A 22863-nucleotide genomic window follows, 5' to 3' on the forward strand; every position below is an offset into this window, starting at 1 on the left:
AAGAAGGAAGGGAGAAAGAGGAAGAGAAACATTGACATATGAGAGATATATTGATTGGTTGCCTCTCACACACCTCCAACTGGGGACCTGGCCCACAACCCAGGCACGTGCCTTGACTAACCTAGTCATGTGTCCTGACCAGGAATAGAAGCAGCAGCCTTATGATTCGCAGGCGCTCAATCCACTGAGATACACCAACCAGGGGAGAGGGAAGTTTATATCATTGCGGGCCTATCTCAAGAAATAGGAGAAATCCCAAGTTAACCTAACATTACAACTTAAAGAACTAGAAAAAGAAGAACAAAAGTAACCTGGAGCCAGCAGAAGAAAGGAAATAATAAAAAATAGAGCAGAACTGAATAACATAGAGAACAAAAAGACTACAAAAAATTAAGAAAACACAGAGCTTATTCTTTGAAGAGATTAATAAAACTGACAAATCCCCAGCTAGACTCACCAAGGATAAAAGAGAAACAACTCACAAACAAAATCAGAAGTGAAAGAGAAGTTACCACAGGCATCACAAATATATAAAGGATCATTCTGTAATACTATGAAAGATTGTGCCACAAAATTCAAAACCCAGAAGAAATGAATAAGTTCCTAAAGATATATAACCTTCCTAGACTAAAAAATGAAAAAATGGAAAATCTAAATTGACTGATAAGCAGGGGGGAAACTGAAACAACCATCAAAAACTTCCCACAAAAATGCCCTGGCTGGTGTGGCTCAGTAGACTGAGTGCTGGCCTATGAACCGAAGCCTCGCTGGATTGATTCCCCATCAGGGCACATGCCTGGGTTGCAGGCTAGGTCCACAGCAGGGGGTGCACGAGAGGCAACCACACATTGATGTTTCTCTCCCTCTCTTTCTCCCTCCCTCCCCTCTGTCTAAAAATAAATAAATAAAATCTTAAAAAAGTATAATTGGTAGATATAAATAGGGGGATGTTAAGAATAGTATAGGAAATACAAAGCCAAAGAACTTATATGCACGGCCCATGGACATGAACTAAGGATGGGGGATGGCTGGAGGGAAAAGGGGCACTATGTGGAGGGGGACAAAGGAGCAAAAAATGGGAACAAGTATAATAGCATAATCAATAAAATATACTTAAAAAATAAAATAAAAAAATACAATACCTAAGAATAAACTCGACAAAGGATGTGAAGGACCTGTATACAGAAAGCTACAAAGCATTATTAAAAGAGATTGAAACAGACACAATGAAATAGAAAGATATTCCATGTTCATGGAGTGACAGGATCAACATAGTTAAAATGGCCATATTACTCAGAGCAACATGCAGATTTAATGCAATCCCCATCAAAATTCCAATGTAATTTTTTAAAGAAATAGAACAAAAAAATCACCAGACTGTATGGAATCACAAGAGACCCCAAATAGCCAAAGAAATTCTGACAAAAAAGAACGAAGTAAGAGGCGTCACACCTTCAAATTATACTATAAAGCTATCATAATCAAAATAGCATGGTATTGGTAGAACAGATACTCTAACCAGTGTAACAGAATAGAGAGCCCAGAAATAAAACTACAGGTATATGGGTCAATAATTTTTGACAAGGGAGCCAAAAACACACAGTGGAAAAAAGAAAGCCTGTTCAATAAATGGTGCTGGGAAAACTGGAAAGCCACATGCAAAATAAGGAAACTAGACTACCATTTGTCCCATGTACAAAAATTAATTCAAAGTGGATCAAAGACCTAACTATAAGATCTGAAACAGTGAAATACATAGAAGAAAACATAGATACTAAACTTATGGACCTTGATAGTATTGAACATTATATGAATTTGGCCCCAAAGGCAAGGGAAGTAAAGGCAAAAATAAATGAATGAGACTCTATCAAACTAAAAAGTTTCTGCACAACAAAAGAAACCAAGAACAAAACAAAAAGGCAACCAATCCAATGGGAGATGTTATTTCCAAACAACAGCTCCAACAAGGGGCTGATATCCAAAATGTATAAAGAACTCATACAACTCAACACCAAACCAACCAACCAACCAACCAATTAAAATATGGGCATAGGACCTGAACAGACACCTCTCCTAAGAAAACACACAAATGGCCATCAGATACATGAAAAGATGTTCAGCTTCACTACCTATAAGGGATATGCAAATCAAAATTACAATGACAGACAACCTCACACCTGTTAGAATGGCTATTATCAACAAGACAGGTAATACCAAGAGTTAGAGAGGTGCACAAAAAAGGAACCCTCATTCACTGCTGGTGGGAATGTAAACCAGTACAGCCACTATGGAAAACAGTATGGTGGTTCCTCAAAAAACTAAAAATAGAGTTACCACATGATTCAGCAATCCCTTTATTGGGTATCTACCTTAAAAACTCAAAATCATGTATTTGCAAAAATACATTCACTATTATGTTCGTTGTAGCATTATTCACAGTGGCCAAGACATGGAGACAATGCAGGGGGTGCTTCGACAAGAGACTGGATAAAGTAGATACGGTACATATATGTACTATAAAATATTACTCAGCCATAAGAGATGAAACACTTCCATTTGCAACAACACAGATGGGCCTTGAGAATGTTATGTTAAGTGAAATAAGTCAGTGATAAGAACCATGATTTCCCTCATACGTAGCATATAAAACTGAAACTCAGATACACAGAGACAACAGTATGGTGGTTACTGGAGGGAAGGGAGTGGGAGAGGGGTAGAGAGTAAATGAGACCAAATACAGGGCGACGAAAATGATTTAACTATGGGTGGTGAGTACACAATGCAATATATAGATCATCTATCAGGAAAATGTACACTTGAAACCTACATGATCCTATTAACCAATGTCACCTCAATAAATTTAATGTAAGAAATCAAATATTAAACAACAAAATTGGGAGAGATTATGCTTTAATAACTATGCTTCTTTGGCCATGGAAATCTTAATATAAAGATTTTAGTGTAATGGTATGTGTTATAAAAGGATAAATTTCTATTTATTTAACTCATTCTACAGAAATGGCAGGGCAATGCAGTAAAGTAGGTAATTTAATCAAATAACATGCTATATAACCTGGGTCTTTACTTGAGAGTCCAACATTCACGCACAGGCTCTCTAAAAGACCTCTGAAAGTATATACAACATTTGTGTTTGTATATGAGTCTTTGCTGGGGAAACAGTCATCAGGAGCTCTAAGCAGTCTATTATTTCTTCTTCTAATTCCACTTTACATATAAAATGAGCTTTAATGGGCATTATTTCATTTGCTTTTCCCATTTGTCCCAGGCTGTATGAGAAACATTATTTTGTGTATTCCCCCAACTCCAGCCTAAACTCCCTCAGAAAACTCTGCTTTTTATGTCAAAATACATCATTGTCTTTGAAATGCAACAGTGCACCCACAATTGTGTAGTAATTAAAGCCATGGGCTTTCTAAAAGATAGCTGTATTTAATTCTCAGCCTGTCACTTAATCTGTGAGACATAGGGCAGATAAAACTTCTTTGTAAGCCCCATTTCCTAGCCTATTCAATGAGCATCTACCATAGTGTTTGTTGAATGGATTAAATGAGGTAACATATGTAACATATCTTTTTTAAATACTGCAACTCACTAAAAACTCTCAAGTGCCCCATTTCCGACCACTTTCTGTCCTTCCAGATCATTCTCTCAAATACACTTAGTATCCCAACAAAACCTACACTTCTTCACACTTCCTCACCTCCTTCAGGTCCTCTTTTTCTTGCCTACACAACTTAAAATTTCATGGCCAATTGTGGTTACCCCCTTGTGCACATAACCTCAACTACTGTGTGTTTTTCTCACTTCATTCTACTTAGCAAAATTACAATCTGATAAAAATCCAACTCCCTGTCTATTCCCCACTAGCACGTAATAGAGCAAGTGGAAAACTTACAACCATACTGATTGGTCTCATTTAAATTCATGCCCACAAATCTCAAGCAGATCCTTAATGTTACCCAGGAGATGAAATTTAAGCCTAGGCCATTTGCTCTTCCATTCTCTTGTACTATTTAAATCTCTACCTCCTCAAATTTCAATACTTGCTCCCTATACTCATTCTCAGCTGATGACTTTACTTCCTATTTCAGATTATTTCTGAAGTCATACAACACTGCCTCTCTTCTTGTTTGATTTATGATCTGTTTATGTTCCTGGCTAAGGCCAAACCTCCATTTTTAGATTTTATTCTCTCAGCTACTCAAGGTAAGTATTAGACTTCCAATCTCAGTTTTTCCTTCCCTACAGAATCATTCCCAAGAGCATACAAAAATGTTATTTCACCAATCATTAAAAACAATAAAATCTTTTAAAAGCGTATTTCCCAGCTCGCCTCAAAACAGTCGCCTATATTCACTACTGTCAATTTCTCTTCTCACATTCTCTCTTGAACCCTCCTCTATCACATTTTTGCTTCTATCACTCAACCAAAACTGCTCTCATCAAAGTCACCAATAACATTCATGTTCTTAAATCCAATGGTCAAATTTCAGCCTGCATCTTACCTGACTGATAAGCAGTATTAGACACAGCTAATGATCTTTCCTTACAGTATTCTGTTCTTTTGGCTTCCAAAGTATCACTCCTCATCTTCTTTCAAGTGGCTTTCACTTCTTTACATCCTGTATTCTAACTTCTAAATTTTGGGGCGCCCCAGGACTCATTCTTCAATGTTTTCTCTTTCTATAATTATTCCTTGATGATACCATCTTATCTCATAGCTTTAAAGACCATTTAGGTGAGAATGATTCCCAAATATATTTTTCTCACCTGGGCTACCATATATTGCCGTGTATAATGCACACTTTTGCCCAAACTTTTGAGGGAAAAACTGAGGATGTGCATTATGCATATGTAGTACTAATTCCATATCTATATAAACATTTTAAAAATTCTTTTATTTATGCTTATGCATTAAAAGTGTAACTCTAGGAAGCAATAAGGATATCCATATGTTAAAAAATAAATGCTAAAATTTTCCTTTATAATACAAAAAACAAGTATCTAAATAAAAATAAATAAAAAATTAAATTAAAATGATTTTTTTCCCTGAAAATTTGGGCCAAAACCATGGCTGTGCATCATACATGGTGAAATATGGTACTTCCCTAAATTCCAACTAATATTTTTTCAACAGCCTAATTCACATCTACACTTCAATTTTTAACAGACATATCAAAATTTATATGACAAAAATAACAGATCCTGATCTCACTCCTCTTTCAGTCTGCACCATTTCAGTTCAATCACCCCATCCTTCCAGTTGCCTGGGTAATAACCACCAAACCAAACAAATTGAAAAACCCACCCTCTGGAGTCATCCTTTATCTCTCTCTAACTTTCCATACCCCATCTATGAGCTAATTTGATTGGCTTTTCTTTTAAAATATATCCAGAACTCAACCACTTCTACTTACCCTCACTAGGACCACCTGGGCCAAGCCAACACCATCTGTCACCTGGATTACTGCAGTAATTATTTCAAATTAACAGCCAAAGTGGTATTTTAAAAATTTAAGTCAGGTCTTGTCATTTCTCTACTCAAAAGCTTCCAATGGCTCCCAGTATAAGCCCAAACTCTTACACTGTCCTAAAGGCCTTACATTATCTGTCCCTCTTATTTATTCCCACCTCCCCAGCTCCGTAGACACATTCCATGATATATCAATCTCATAGCTAGTCCTTGAATTTGTAAGGCATGCTCCTGAAATAATTCAGAAATTTCAGGGTATTTGTAACAGCCTTTGCCTGTCTCAGTCATCCTTCCCCATTCCCCAAGATACCTATCTGTCTCTATCACCTTCTTCAATTTCTCAGCTCAAATGTCAACTTCTCTTTGAAGCACACCCTGAACACCCCATTGAAAAGTACAACATGATCTCACTATTCCCATCATCCTTACTCTGCTTTTTCTTTCCCTAGCACTTCTACTTCACCATAAAACTACTTACTATATCTGTCCCCCACCACCTGAATGTGAGTTAGCCACATGGGAGCAGGGATCTTTATCCAATTTTATTCACTGCGGCATACTGAGTCCCTAAAATAGTGCTGGATACAATAAATAACACATTATAGCTTTTTAACCAACACATAATATAACTAACCTTTTAATGAGCTGTTTTCTGATGGAAATGATTTGTTGTTTTCCTTTTCTTCACAGACGTAGGTATGCTGTGATACCTTTTTCTCAGCTCCATGACATGTGAAAACGTTACTTTCACTTTTTGGTGATTCCAACAAATTACTGTTTCTTGATGCTTGTTCTTGCTTGTTACGCAGTACTTTTTCTTTCATTCTTTGAAATACTTTTACTGGTGATTCATAGTTTGCTTTATTTTTTAATACATCCTGGTTGGGCTTTATAGCACTGATATTAAGAGAACTATTAGAGGTGCTAGGCTCTGCTAGCATAGTAGACTGAAATATATTTTTATCTTTAAAAATTGTCTTTTCTAAGAATTGATTTTTTTCATGGTCATTCAATTTTAAGAAGGCATTCTGATATTTCAGCAAATCTTTTACAGGAGTAAGTGTGCCTGAAGGAATGCTGTCAAAAAAGACTGCATGAATAGGCATATTTCTCCTTTGAGAAGATGTCTCTGAAGACAAGTGAATTCCCAGATGTTTCAAAGGTGTAATCATCTTGATAAACAAAATTTCCTCTATCAGAAAATTTATTTACACACAATTTTCAGGACAAATTTTCAGCAGGGGTCCAGAAGAACCTGTAATTAATTCAGTGTAAAATTGACCTTTATCCTGTTTTGGTACAGAAAAAGTTAAGTTATTTACTTTCCACAACAACATTATAATAATTAAAAGGTTTAACTGGTTCATAATAGCACTGGGTAATCTATAGCCCACAAGTCAGATTAAGATTTTACATTTTTATTAAATCTCATTTTATTATTTTTCAATAGATGAACAGTTTAATCTTTCAACAAAAAAGTAGCATTCCCAAAAACAGCTACTTAATAGCTCTAAGAATTGAATTTCGAATGTCTGTTTTTGAAATTTACTTGACCCTCAAGTCTGGGGGATTCCAACCTAATATTAGCATCAAAAAGCATTAAATGATATCTGCATATGGCAGTATATTAGGTTATAAAAGATTAAGTTTTACAAATATGGTTTTTCCCTTTAGGTACTTAAATTTTAAGGCAGCAGATAACAATCACATAGCCTAATAAAAGCTGAAAAATCCACTCAATTTTTTTACATAAATAATCCCCAGTCCTGATTTTGTTATGTTGCAGAACATTTCAGTTGTGAGGTTTTAGCTGAAAAACCCTCTAATCATTCTAAATAAAAAGTTTTTTTTCATGCTATTTAGGATTTTTCAAGGGAACCACACTTGAGCACACATGGTCTTAGACTTGTTTTAGCTTGTTTCTTATGTACAAATTTTGTATCTGACACCTAGAAATTAAGATTCTAGATGATAAGCTATATATTGTATTCTGTAATACTTAGTAATAAAATATTTCAATCCAAAGAGTTTAGTAATCTAGATTTAAAACAACTCCTATTGCTGAATTTATAACTATTCCAGTCTTTGACATTATGTAAACATGAAAAACTTATCACAGAAAATACTAATGCAGCCAGACCAAAGACATCAAGAATCTTTATCTACAGTTAACTTCTGTTAAAAATAAATACACGAGTTAAAAATTCACATGCAAACTACAATTTTATCCAATAGTTTATAAGAGAAAAAGAGAAGGAAATATTTTTCAATAACAAGAGCTGACAAAGAAAGGTATCTTGGGAGTCTAGCCTTGTGGCACAAAAACCATTGAATTCTTCCACAGCATGTTAATTATATATGCACTAACACATATAATTATATGGCAATGTGCTAGTGATATAGAAATTCTGTGCTAGGAGTTACAATACTCACTGTTTACTTCAAATTCTCAAAACCAAAAATGAATAAACTGGGAAAGTGGATGAAAAAATGCAATAAGTATGTGCAGGTTTACACAATCTCAATTCCTCAGAACCTAATGAAATGCTCAACAGGAAGTATAAACAACAAAGTAACTAGAAGAACTAAAAATAAGCCCAATGTGTAGTAAATATACACAACTGTTTTCACCTAAAAGTAGATAATTATGGTCATATTGAAGGGCTCCAAGACCAGCTCGTATTGTCTCTTTCACATTGTCCAATCTCCTTCCTCTCAATTCAACCATGTAGTAGGATGGAGAGATGAGTAGTCAAGATTTTGAAGATCTTCAAATTCCAATCCCCACAAAAAAGATTCAGTTATTCTAGGAGCCCCTCTTTCCCACTATGTGGCAAATATCAACTCAATAGATTCCAAAAGAGTTGCCTAATTGACAGCGGTTTCACTGGGTTGATCGAACAAAGAAGAATAGAGAGGGGTAAAAATCACCTAGGATTTTCTCTGACCATAGAGGCTTTGCAGAGTAGATAAAGAATAAAAACGAAACACTACTGGGTAGAGGCCATCAAGAAACACCTGAAGCCTCTGTTCTAGTAAAAACAAAACAAAGAAAACAAATTATGCTGCTCAGACTCCCCCCTTAGACAATGGGGATTCAGTAACTGGCATTCCTCAAATTAAGGAAAGAACAGTGTCCTGAGGGCCAAGTACACTTGACTCAACAGAAGTCACTAACAAAAAAATTGTTAGTTTCTTCTTGGACTGTGGAAGAGAAGGTGAATTCTAAAATGGTATGCTTGTGCTTTCATTAACTGCATAGAGCTATTTGGAAAATCTAATCCTTACAATTTATTCTGAAAACTGACGAACATTGATGTAATAGGAAAAAATTATTCAAAATAAAAACTCAGGCATGGCAAAACCATTACATAAACAGGCTAGCTATGAGCATTTACATTAAAGGTAAATATAGAAAGTTAAACAATGGTTATCATGAACATGATACTGAATAAAACTATTACTTTTCTTCTCAAAAAGACATGAAATATTTTTTTCTAGGAATTCACTGTAGTGGCCACAGTACTACCACTAATTACTATAATGGAATGGGTGAAAAATTCCAAAACACGCTAACCGAAACTGGGAGATAGAGTTGTGAAAAATGACAGGACTTGTAAATTAACGGGTAAATGGTAAATCCGACCCCGCCCCCCAGCAAAGCAGTACATGATATACACAGTACTAAAATATATAATATTCAAAGAGACCAAATGAATCATTTAAAAAAAATCATCAATACAGAAAAATGGACAAAGGACATTGATGAAGGCAAATAACCGAAAGAATACAAAGGCCAATAAGTGAGTGAAATGACACTCTATTTTACTAATAAATGGAGATGCAAATTAAAACAGTAAGACTTCTTATGCTTACCAGATTGCTAAAACTTAATTTCAAAATACAGGTGTGCATGCCATTGATCAAGAAACCACTCTTAAGATGAGGAAACTAAGACACAAAGTACCACTGACAGTGATTAAGAATTGGATCCGAGACTACCTGATTTCAAAGCCCAAGTTTTTAAACAGGCACTACAGAAGGACGGTCACCAGAGTACGAAAGAAATTAGAAACAATTTAAATGTCCAGCATGGGACGAAATTCTGCTACATCCACACAACTAAATTCTATGTATTCAATAAAAACACCCATGTAATAACAGAAAATAGCTAGGATATAGCAAATAAAAAGAGGAGAACAGAACATACAGTCGTGTTACGGTAACTTACACACACACACACACACACACACACACACACAGGTGCATAAGCACAGGAGAAAAATCTGAAAGTGTACCAAACTGTAAACAGTGTTTATCTTTGACGAGTTAGAATGAGGGGCCTTCCATCTTCGAATCAGTTTTAACATCTGAAAATGTCTGCAACCAATATATAATTTAACCAGAACAAAATCTACGCTGGATGGATCAGTTGTTTCTATAGCCCTGTCGATGCTGGGTTCCACCGTGAAAAATCGGGCAGTGACGCACAAAATTTTCCTACTCGGTAATCATTCTAAAGTAATGGGTTCCCCGCCCCCCGCCCCCCGCCCCCAGAAGCGATTTTGGAAGAAAGACCTAGAGCGGTTATCATCTGAACGAAAGTGGGCTATTTTCTTGATAACTGCAGTATATACGCAACAAATGCACACACTGAGTAGTTGTGAAATTACTGCCAAAGCCAGAAATGTTACAAAAGCTCTCGAGGACCTAGAATGCTGAAGGGCTGGGACTTGCCGCGCCAGAGGGGCCTGGCGGCAGGAGGCTAGCGGAGGGAGAGGAGGCCGTACCTGGAATGACGGCCCTGTTAGGGAGAGATGGCGGTAGTCCCGGCTCGGCTTCGTGTGGATGCAGGCCCAGGCGCCCAGGGGTTGCGCCTCCGGCCCGCGCCGGTGCCAATGTGCTGCCGGAGGCTCCCTAATACCCACAACTGTGTAAGATTCAAATTTGAAGAGCCCGCCCTCCAGCCAAGCCGGCACGGGCGCGCTCAGGAATTGCGTCACCGGGCGTCTCACGCAGACTCACGAAAAATGGGGGCCGCCCCTGCGCCGCGTAGGCAATGCAATTTCCACAAGAAGTCGGTAAACCCAAGTTATCACGGGTACGAAGAGCGCCCCTCCTTTTGTCCGCAGAGTTCGTTTCGTATTCCCACAGCGCGCGCTGTGTAGTGTTCCGCCACCCCTCCCATTATGCTCTGCGGCAGGGAGGCCTACGTCAGACGGGTTTACGTCAGACGGGTTTACGTCAGACGTCGCCTGCGCGCTCCGGGTTTTAAAGTTTGGTTCTTCGTAGATGCGTACTTCCTTTACCCGAGTACTTGCTCTTGTTGCTTGAACGGCTTGCTGAAAATGTTTGACAGAGCTTGTGGTTTTCTCAGTATATCGGATATTTGAGACTCAAAGAACGTTTTGTTTTTGAAGAAGGACTGATTGCAAATTTATACTTGCGTTAGATACTTAATTTGAGCTATTACCTCAGAAACTGACTTTTTTGACTCTAAGTTGCAATGCAGTTTGGGACCGTAGCGTCTAGACTGAACCCTTCTCTCAGTGATGCTGTGCTATAACCAGCACGAATTGTGGTGTATCTTTGTTCCAGCACATCAGCGTCGCGCAGTCGCTGGCTAGAAGCATTGTACCAGAGCACCTTGTTTCAGTCTTGCGCGCGGAGAAGGCAGAGCCAGAGGAGTAATGAAGATTCTTAGCCCAAAACCCCTTCCAGTTCCAGCCCTGCATATTCTCTCCATGAACTCTGCCCGGCTCCTTCCACCCCCCCCCTCCCCGCATTTGGGACAGGAGTTTATTCTGTGCCTCATCCGTGGAAATTCCTCGGCATTCTGGAGTCGTATGTCGCATTTCTCTATTAAGCCTGGACTGAAATGGTTGTAATGGATTTTTAAAGTGACTTTTGCAATCCCCCTTTCTAAATCCTGTATCCACTAAGTTTTGTGCACATCGAATATTCAGAATTCAAAATACAAATTTAAAGTATGCAAATGAGGAAAGAAAACCAGTTGGAGTGGGGTTGGAGGGAAGCAAATGCACAGAGATAAAGTGAAGTTTCTGCCTGTGCAGTATAATGAGAAGGCAGGACATAGATTTACACCAAATTTATGGGAAAAGCCAGACTTAAAATATATGTTAAGTAACAGGTGTGAAATACACTGTGGAATAGAAAGACTTTGAAGAGATGGCATTCATACGCCAAAGCATCTGAAATAGAGGTGTTAGAGGTTTTATGCCTGATGATGGAGATAGACATGGCTCACACATTAAGCCAAAATAGGTACCTTAAAGTATGAAGGATAGTCACTCAGAATTACAGGCTTTATTTTTTTTTAAGATTTTATTTTTTTATTTTTAGATAGCAGGGAAGGGAGGGAGGGAGAGAAACACCAATGTGTGCAATGTGTGGTTGCCTCTCCCATGCCCCCAACTGGAGATTTGGCCTGCAATCCTGACTGGAAATTGAACTGGCGATCCTCTGGTTTGCAGTCTGGCACCCATCCACTGAACCACACCAGCCAGGGCTATAGACTTAAAAAAAAAAAAAATTAGCCACTTCTCACGTGAGAAAATAACTAGTATGTAGTGTGTTCCAGGGTGAACAGCAACAGGAATTTACATAAAGATGACTAATGGTTTTCCAAGCAAAACTGGATAAACTAATTTGTGGATTACCAACGGTGATGAGAAGACATAGAGGCCAAGAGACAATGTTAATCTTTCCATTGGAACACCAGTGGTGATTCCCGGGATGGGCCCTCCTTGAAGTCTTTCTGTCTGTCAGGACGGGAAAGCTCCTCTTAGTCACTGTCAGCCATCTGGGATTTTCTGTCCAGTCTTAAGTCTATAACTCATAGGAACACATACAAACCCACTTAGGGTCCAAAGGACAGATAGGATGAAGGAACTGAAAGCCTCACACTGTGTGGGAGTTGCTGCTATGTTATCTGGGTCTGCTTATGCTGGAGGAATATTCCTAGGACCAAGGTAAACATCAGCAGGGGTACTAATTCACCATAGGCATATTGGGGAGAATTAGAAAAAAAATGTTCTTTTTTCAAGACCAATGTTCCTCAACCAGAGGTGACTTTGCCCCCACCCTCTACTCCTCCACTCCCCGGGGACATTTGGGAATGACTGGAGACATTTAAACAAATGTCACAGCTAGAAAGGGGCCATTGACATCTAGTGAGTGGACGACTAGATATTTAGGAATGCTACTAAACATGCTACAATGTGGAGAACAACCACTGCACTACAAAGAATTATCCAATCTAAAATATCAACAATACTAAGGTTGAGAGGTCCTACCTTTGGAAGATGGAGCTCTAAAATGGGGTTTTAGTCCTCTCTCAGTTGTGATTCCTTATGTAAGATAAAGTTATACAAGAGCTATTGCCTTGTCTGGGCTTAGAGGAAGCAGTCAACAGGGATGTTATGCAGGCTGTATGAGAGCAGGACCCTTCAGTGGAAAAGACTGCCAAGGAAATTGCAATGTGATAGAGATAATATACAAACACAAACATATAAACACAACATTGCAAATTGTAGTAAGTGCTATGAAGATGGATCAGTTCAGATTCTGCAGGAAGGTTAGGGTAAGATGGATTTAGGAATATAAGATATTTATTGGGAGACAAAGCCTGTGAAAATATAAGGGGGATGAGGAAGTATTAGGTCTGGTAAATCTTTGGACCTTGATGCCGAGCTGACATTTTTTTAAAGAAAAAGGGAGAAGGAAACAATTGTGTAGAGGGAGTCTAAAATAGCAATGTAGAATTGACAAAGTATTGGCTAACTCAAAAGGGAGATTTGAGGTAGCTCATCAGAGGAGTCCTTTAGTGGGCAGAAATGGGCAGTTCCTGGAATTCATCATGTGGGGCTTCCTAGAAAGAATATTGCTTTGGCTCAAAGCCTTAAAATGTTTTTTAATTAAAAAAAATTTAAATTAAGATATAATTGACATATAGCATTATATTAGTTTCAGGTGTAAATAATGATTTGATATATTTATATATTGTGAAATGATCACTACAATATATTTAGTTAACATCCATCACCACACAGTTAAAATTCTTTTTCTTGTGATGGGAACTTACAAGATCTACTCTCTTTTAAATATACAATATTTAATTATTTATATGTTACAACATTGTGACTATATAATTATATTTAATAATTACATTTAATAACACTGTATATTTAATATACAACAGTGTTATTAAATGTAATTATTAAATATAATTATATAGTCACAATGTTGTACCTTATGTCCCCAGGACTTAATTTTTTTATAACTAGAAGTTTGTACCTTTTGATCACCTTCACCTATTTCTCCCCCTCTCTGTGCCCTGCTCTTTGTCAAACCACCAATCCTGTGTCTTAGTTCACTTATCATAATGTCTCAAGGACCATCCATGTTGTCGCAAATGGAAGGGTTTCTTTCTCTTTTATGACTGAATAATATTCCGTTGTAAACATACACCATGTTTTTTTTCATCCATTCATCCGTCAATGGACACTTAGGTTGTTCACATGTCTTGATGGTTATAAATAATGCTGCAATGAACACAAGAGTGCAATTTTCTCCTTGAGAGGGGGGTTTGATTTCCTTCAGACTTATATCAGGATCATATGGTAGTTCTATTATTATTATTTTTTTGAGAAATGTCCATACTCTTTTCCACAGTGACTAGACCAATTCCAGGACCAGTGCACTAGAGTTACCCTTTTCTTCATTCACATCCTTGCCAACATTTATCTCGTGTTTTTGATGACAGCTGTCCTAGTAGGTGTGCAGTGACATCTCATTATGGTTTTAATTTACATTTTCCTGAGGATTCGTGATGCTGAGTACCCTTTCACGTACGGGTTGGCCTTTTGTGTTTTTGAAAATATGTCTGTTCAGTTTCTCTGCCTACTTTAAAATCAGATCGGTTTTGCTGTTGAGATGTATAAGTTCTTATGTGTTATGGACATTAACTTTTTATCAGATATATGATTTGCAAATACTTTCTGCCATTCCGTGGGTTACCTTTACACTTTGTTGATGGTTTTCTTTGGTGTGCAGAAGTGCTTTAGTTTTATGTAGTCCCACTTGCTTATTCTTGCTTTTGTTGTCTTTGCTATTAGTGCCAAATCCTAAATAATCCCTGGAGTAGACTCCAAGACTGATGTCAAAGAGTCTACTGTATGTTTTCTTCTAGGAGTTTTATGGTTTCAGGCATTATCTTCAAGTCTTTAATCCATTTAGAGTTAATTTTTGTGTATGGTCTACGATTGTGATCCAGTTACATTCTTTTGCATGTGGCTGTCCAGTTTTCTCAACACCATTTAGTGAAGTCAAGACTTTAACAGATCCTGAAAGCAATGCATCTGAAGACTGTCAGCTGACTGCTCTCCTCATAAAACAACTGCAGTCTTTCATGAAAGGAGATTAGAATTGCAAACTTTCATGGCTGCCACAGAAGGATAATTTAATGATAATAGAAGGTCATTTTAAGGGACTTTTAATGTTTTTTGTTGTAAAACATAGCAAGAAATATGTTTTACATTGTAAGTTAATAAACACAAAACTGCATATATCTAAAACAAGAGTTTTTAAAACATTACTTAATCTTAACTGTGTGCAATCCATACTGATATTTTCTTCTTATATTTACTGCTTTTTTAATGCCATGTATGACTGTAGAACACTGAATGCTTTCATGTTAAGTCTTTATTGTTATTTTTTAAATTAAGATAAAATTTACATAAATTGAAATAAGCAATTTTAAAGTATCCCGTGCAGTGGCATTTAGCATACTTACAATGTTGTGCAACCAGCACCTACAAATACTTTTATCACCTCAAAAATCTCATACCCATTAAGTAGTCATTCCCTATTTTTCTTGGCAACCACCAGTCTACTTTCTGTCTCCATGAGTTTATCTATCTAGTCATTTCATGTAAATGGAATCATATAACATGTGGTCTCCTGTGTGTGACTTCCTTTACCTAGCATAACTTTTTTGAGGTTCATACGCTTGTGGTATGTATCAGTACTTCATATCTTTTTATGGCTGAGTAATATTCCATCATATGTATCTATCATTTCCTATTTATCCATTCTTCCACTGTCAGTGTATTGTTTTCACCTAATAATGTAATAATCTAATTTGAATTGTTACCAATTTACGTTCAATAGCATACAAAACTCTGCCCTTGTAAAGCTCTGTTCCCTCTTTTATGGTGTTACTGTCACTACTTTTATCTTTATTTTATTTAAAAAAATTTTATTATTCAAATACATTTGTCTCCATTTTCCTGCCTCCACTTTCCCTTGCCCCATGTATCCCCACCTCCCACCCTCAATCCTTCCCCACTTTGGCTTTGTCCATGGGTCCATTATACATGTTCCTTGAATTGACGCTTCTCCTTATTTTCCCATTTATGCCCTTCTCTCCTCCCCTCTCATTACTGTCGGTTTGTTTTTTTCTTTCAATGTTGCCAGTTATTTTTTTCCTGCTTGTTTGTTTTGTTGATTAGGTTCCACTTATAGGTGAGAGCATATGGTATTTGTCTTTCACCCCCTGGCTTATTTTGCTTAGCATAAAGCTCTCCAGTTCCATCCATGCTGCCGTGAAGGGTAGTAGTTCTTTCTTTTTGCTGCATAGTATTCCATTGTGTACATGTACTGTAGTTTTTTGATCCACTCATTTATTGATGGACACTTAGGTTGCTTCCACCACTTGGCTATTGTAAATTGTGTTGCTATGAACATTGGGGTGCATAGGATCTTTTGAACTGGTGTTTTGGGATTCTTAGGGTATAATCCCAGCAGAGGAATCGCTGGGTCAAAAGGCAGTTCCATTTGTAGCTTTTTGAGGAAATTGCAAACTGTTTTTCACAGTGTCTGTACCAGTCTGCATTCCCACCAACAGTGTACTAGGATTCCCTTTTCTCCATAGCCTCGCCAGCACTTGTTTGTTGATTTGTTTATGCTGGCCATTTTGACTGAAGCGAAGTGGTATTTCGCTATGGTTTTAATTTGCATTTCTCTGATGGCTAGTGATGAAGATTATCCTTTTATATGTCTCTGGGCCCTGTGTATGTCCTCCTTGGAGCAGTGTCTGTTCAGGTCCTCTGCCCATTTTTTCATTGAATTGTTTGTCTTCCTGGAATGGAGTCATGTGAGTTCTTTATTTATTTTGGAGATCAAGTCCTTGTCTGAGATATCATTGGCAAATATGTTTTCCCATATGGTTGGTTCCCTTTTCATTTTGCTGATGTTTTCTTTAGCCGTTCAGAAGCTTCTAATTTTGGTGAAGTCCCATATTTTTATTCTTTCCTTTATGTCCCTTGTTCTAGGGATATATTGGTAAAAATATTACTGCGTGGAATATCTCAGGGTTTACTGCCTTTGTTCTCCTCTAGGAACTTTATGATGTTTTATGGACCTGTGAGATTCAGCGGTGCAGTCTCCTTGATCTTCTGAGCTTGTTGCTCTTTGGATACCTTTTATGCCGTTTATATTGGCTCACTGGAAGTAACTGGGGTTTGATTGTTGTTTGGTCATTCTTTGGTGGGTCCTACTCTCCAGCTGGTTGACTGAGGGTTACTCTGCTCACCATGTCTTGTGTGTTTTTGAACAGGTGCTGCCTGAAAAAAACTACAGAGCCTCGGAAACAAACCCATATCTGCAAAAATAACTCACCCTTGCAATCCCACTATCAACAGGATATGAACCAGCATTAATAAGGCTGTAAGGAGATAAGATTATTATAAGAAAGGAGAGAAATAAACTATCAGTATAAAATCTAATGACTTAATGTGCACAAACTTGATGGACCCAAAATGGACGTTAAAAAGCTATGTAGTAAAGAAAATACTGCAAATCATGGAGAAGACCGCAGTGGATTTCATCTCAGTAGCCTCTACAATTTACCACTATTTTTTTTTTCTGGATCTGCCTCTGATGATATCAGATGTTGACCCTGCCTAGCTTTAGGCAGTGTGTTTGAGACTTCCAGGAATTTAATGTCCGTGGCTGTGTCGTTCAGTTGTTAATATAGTCACACTGTATTCAGCAGTCAGGCTGAGGCACCCCAGGGCCAGGGCATAGTCCCCCCGAGGGCAGAGCTATTGTTTCCTCTCACACTGCTGCTACTCAGGGGCGTGATCTGCTGGAGCAAGTTGGCTGCTGCCACATGGGGATGAGTCAGCACTGGGACTCTGCTGGCTACTCTCTCAGTTCTCTCCCCAAAGACTCCTTACTCAGTCTCTCGTCAGGTCTCTAGCCCACTCTGCACTGCCTTTGCTGTAACCCAGAGTAAGTGGCTGCAAATAAAAATTTATGGGCTGGCCCTTTAAAAGTCTCTTTGCATCTCCAGCTGCCCATCTCTGTCAGAGAGCAACCCTGCCACTTTTTGCAGCTGGCTATTTTCTGTGTACTTTTTGGGCTCTGGTGCTGTAGGCTGGGGATCCCTGCTTATGATGTAGACCACACTCTTCTCAGGGGGATCCAACTGGCCACTTAAATATCCATCTGGAGCTGCTTCCTGTGGGTACTTAACCATTCTTCTAGAATCTCCACCACCATTATTACCAGTCAGATTGTGCTAAAGCTGATTCTTCTATCCGAGGTTATAAGTCTTCTCTCTTGCTATTGTTCAGTTGTTTGTCCACCTAATTTCTCCACAATTTGGTTATAATTCTAGATTGGTCTGGGAGAAGGTCAGTGCGACTTCCATTCATTCCTCTGCCATCTTGAAAAAACTCCTAATTATATCTTTATACATCAAATCATATGCATATTATCATAATGCGTAGAGCCATAAGATGGCTCTAGTGTATCTTTGTTGTCTTTAACTTCATTTGAAATAATTTTGTTAGGCTGTCATTTCAGCGTGCATTTAAGAAAACTTGTCAAAATTGGTGAATTTTTGTGTAGCCACTTACATATTGAAGATACATTCTTGGCATATTATGCTTTATTATTTCAAGAAATGTAAAGTTGCAACTGAAATGCAAAAAACGATTTGTGCAGTGTGTGGAGGAGGTGCTGTGACTGATTAAATGTGTCAAAAGTGCTTCATGAAGTTTTGTGCTGGAAATTTCTAGTTGGATGATGCTCAGTTGTTGGGTAGAACAGTTGAAGTTGATAGCAATCAAATCAAGACATTATTTGAGAATAAGCAATGTTACATCATGCAGGAGATAGCTGACATACTCAAAGTATCCAAGTCAATAAAGTTACTGATGAAAATGAAAAATGTATCTTTTATTTTACAGAAAATACTAAACAGACTTTTTGGCCAACCCAATATATTCTGACGAGATATGGATGATTTTGACACCCTTCGCTGAATATTATTTTAATCAATTATATTGATAACATTACGATGATTGGGTTGGATTTGCAAGAGTAAGCACAGTAGTGGTACTGGTAAGACATGTGACCTAGAATGCGGAAGATAGTCTCATGGAGATTCAAGTGCTTGCCACATCTATAAATATTTTTGGCGTATATTCATCAGTGTTGTGCCTGGATAGCTCCTCCAAAGTAGAAGACAATTTATTTCATCTGGTATCTCCTACATTAAAAAAGAAGCAAAATACTGGTGGGCCCCTGTGTTTTGGAGGCGGCACAATTCTATACTTAAGGATACTTCTCTGGCCCATATATAAAATGATGGTTACTTTAAATAGGCTCTAGATTAGGAAAGAGCTCAGCAACAGGTCCAGGCTGTGGTGCAAGCACCTCTGCCACTTGGGCCCTATGATTTGGCAAAATATATGATGTAAAAGTGTTGTTGAGCAAAGATGCTGCATGGACTTCATGCCAAACCTCAGTGGAAAAATCATAACATAAGCCGCTTGAGTTGTGGAGCAAAGCCATGCCATTTTAACGGGGGGTTGGGGGGGAGGCGTTATACACACACACACAAAATTTATTTATAAAAAATTGTGTATTTATTCTTACATGTTTAAATTTCCAGTCACCTTCAAAGTATTCTCCACTTGATGCAATATACCTATAGAGACTTATTTCCACTGCTCAGAACACTTTTTTGAATTCATCGATTTTGACGCCTTTTAGTGCTTCTACTGTTTTTTTGTTTTACCTCTTCCACACCAGCAAAACATTTCCCTTTGAGGACTTTTTTCATCCAGGAAAATAAAAAAAGTAGTCACTTGGGGTGAGATTGGGTGAATAGGGAGTGTAGCGCATGGGGGTCATGCCATTTTTCGTTAAAAACTTCTGAACACTCAGCACAGTATGGGCAGGTGTGCTCGTAAATCACCCATCGTAAAATGGGCAAATGCACTGAGTCTCCAAAAAAAATTCACTGAGGCCAAATGCAGCCCCTTACAACAACACAAGCTGGCACACTGATACAGTTGGGTACCTAGACCACTCACCTAGCTTGGGGAAACCTGTAGTACAAGGGGCCTGCCCCCAAGAAGATAATTCTGCATGTGTGTGTGTAAACATTTTGTCACATATATCCTCACCTGTGGATTTGAGGGAGAGAGAAACATTGATATATGGGAAAAATATCAATTGGTTGTCTCTCATTCATGCCTTGACCAAGGGTCAAACCCAAAGCTAGATATGTGCCCTACCTAGAATCAAACATGCAACATTCTTGGTGTATGGAATGACCCTTGAACAAACTGAGCCACCTGACCAGGGCAAGAATTATGTATTTTTGATGTAGTCTTTGTCCTGCCTGGCCAAGGAATATCAAGGGACTATCTTCTCTAGAAATTCCTGTAATTAACTGATTCCTGTCAAACTCCCTGTCCCTCCCACCCCCAGAGTAAGGTCACACAGTCTCCGCAATAGTACATTGCAAGATGGAAGTGGTACATTTGGGAGCAAGTATAAGCATGACCAGATGGCACAAACAAGCTTCATGAGCAATTATCACAGGCAACTGTGGCATAATTATATCAGTGCCCTTCCCTCAGCTCATGCCTGTGATTCCATTGGGGATTCTCTATGATTACCTGAAGGATAAGTAAAACCCCTCTCAAGTTTGATTTATGGAAGGGTCAGCTCAGTATGGAAATGAAAGTAAAAAATGGCCTTACTCAAAGGTGACCTTCAAAGACAGGAGGTCCTGGGACCTACCATCTATTGTATTCTATGCACAAATGCATTTCTTCCTGTTTCACTGGTGCATTTTTCTCCTAATCATGCTCCTACCTCATTATATTTCATAACCATTAACCTTTCAAATAATTTTATGGAATCCACTTACTTGCTTCTTTTAAGAATTATTATTCATAACTTTGTCAAGTTTCTTTATTTTTAGATAGAAGGAACCTTATTCAACATGTAGATTGGTTACTTTTTCATCCAAAAACTAGTTATGACCCTACCCAGAATAATTTGTTTCTTCAGATATGAATCAGTTTCACAAGACTTGACAACTTCAAGGTTGTACCTCTATAGTGATTAAAGGAATAATACTAAATTCAAATCAAGAAGTCTTACTAAACCCAATAACATATTAAGAAAAAAGGTGCTCTGGCCAGGTGGCTCAATTGGTTGAGCATCATCCTGTACACCAAATGGTTGTGGATTCGATTCCAAGTCAGGGCACATACTCTATGCTGCAGGTTTGATCCCTGGTTGGGGTGTGTACAGGAGGCAACAGATTGATGTTTCTCTCTCACATTGATGTTCCTCTCTGTCCCTCTCTATCTCCCTCTCACTCCCTCTCTAAAATCAATTATAAGAAAAATATCCTCAAGTGAAGATTTTTTAAAAAGAAATTGTTTAGGTTGTATTTTCAGGGTAAAAGGAAATGATTTTTTGAAAGACAAAATAGGTTGGAACTTTATGATTAGACTTTAATCAACAAAAAGATAAGTGCAAAGAGTAATAAAGGAGACTACTTACAGAGAAGTAACTGGACCTTACAATCAAATAGAAACTTGGGAACATGAAACTACTTATATTCTTGGCCCTTCCATATGAGTACTGTGAAATTCTGACATCTCCTTAAACAAGTATGTGTCTTTTCTAGTGTTAATTATATTCTGAAATTTTCTTTCAAACTTGACTTGAAAATACTATTATATAAGTGTTATCTTGTAGAGCATATTTTGTTTGATCAGAGTGTTAGCAAAGGTAGCTAGTTAGTTAAGGAAAAGATCATATGGAATTGGACATTAAGCCTGATTCACTAGGAAACCACAGTATTCATGGACTCCCCAGGGGCAGCTGCATTCTCTGTGGAGGGGACTTAATCCCCCAAAAACTGCTGGGAAGAGTTGGCTACCAGTCATTATCAAGGATTATGGACGGAAGAATAAAAACAGGAGGGGAAATCTCTTTCTTAGGCGTATGTGCAGTAAAAACAAGATGACAAGGCAAAACTTGGAAGCATATGTAGTAGAGTAGTAGCCAAAATAGCATAAAGGATGGAGTCTAGCCTGGAAAATCTCAGAAGACTGGATTGGATAGGGGGAAGACCCAACACAAGCCTGCAAAGGACTGGGAAAGAGATTGGTGAGTTTGAAAGAAAGCCTGCTCTCTCCCAAGCTTGAGGTAATATAATTAAAGCTTAACAATGGCCCTCTTGGTAGCACACATTTGTTTGTGCATTTGCTCATTTGTTTGCACACTCTCTCCATGGCAGATGGGCAGGCTCAGGAGCCATGCTGGCCCAAGTGCAGCCTTGGTGGTGGACATGCAGATGGAGAAACGAAACATGGAGAAGTTCTGCATCTCTGGGTCCTGGCCCTCCTGAACCTGATTGTTGCAGGTGCAGGCTTAGGCCCCCAAAGGCTGGACTTTTTCCACAGCAGGATGGAGCTGAGCCATCTGGTCATGGATGAGACACAAGGCACCTGGGAGCGATCCTTAATTTTTGCTACAATAAATCTTGCCACTACACCTCATCCTCCTATGTGTGAGTCCCCGAAAAGCTTCTTTCATATCTCCATGGAAGAACCCTATTTCCACTGGCAACATCAGGATAATTTGGGCTGGGTTATTATTAATATTTTGCTCTACCCAGAGCATTTACCCCCATAAAAGGATACAGAAAAACTACATGAAGAAAGTTTCTCACAAAAGATATTATAAAATCAACAGTTCACTTGAATTCAAGAATTTGCCAGAACTCAGAAAAAGCACTGGAATTTAAAAGGTTTCCACTAGATGGCAAGCCTCCTCTTTCAATTTCTCAGAGGCATCAAGCTAAAAAATTGTTGCTATTTCAAACCTACATCTTTGTATGAGACAGCTGCACTTGTATCAGAAAAAAAAATGATAAAAGCACTGTTCACAAATTTAGTCAAATTTAAAATCAAGTCATTCAAACTTCAGTTATAATTTTTATTTGGAGAATATCCATTCATTCATTC

The 22863-nt window shown here is 38.1% G+C and overlaps 1 protein-coding gene across 1 annotated transcript in view; it reads right to left on the reverse strand.

The window, feature by feature from the left end:
- Positions 1-6708, reverse strand: part of MIS18BP1 (MIS18 binding protein 1) — a 48204-nt gene extending 41496 nt beyond the window's left edge. The window contains exon 1 of the mRNA XM_054592350.1: positions 6129-6708. Coding sequence (XP_054448325.1) covers positions 6129-6666 — 538 coding nt within the window. The 5' untranslated portion in view covers positions 6667-6708. The remainder of the gene's footprint in view (positions 1-6128) is intronic.
- Positions 6709-22863: the final 16155 nt, after the last annotated feature.

Source organism: Pteronotus mesoamericanus, unplaced genomic scaffold (assembly GCF_021234165.1).
Source record: "Pteronotus mesoamericanus isolate MK-2021 breed Mesoamerican mustached bat unplaced genomic scaffold, CSHL_Meso_final contig_100, whole genome shotgun sequence".
Taxonomy (NCBI): Eukaryota; Metazoa; Chordata; class Mammalia; order Chiroptera; family Mormoopidae; genus Pteronotus; species Pteronotus mesoamericanus.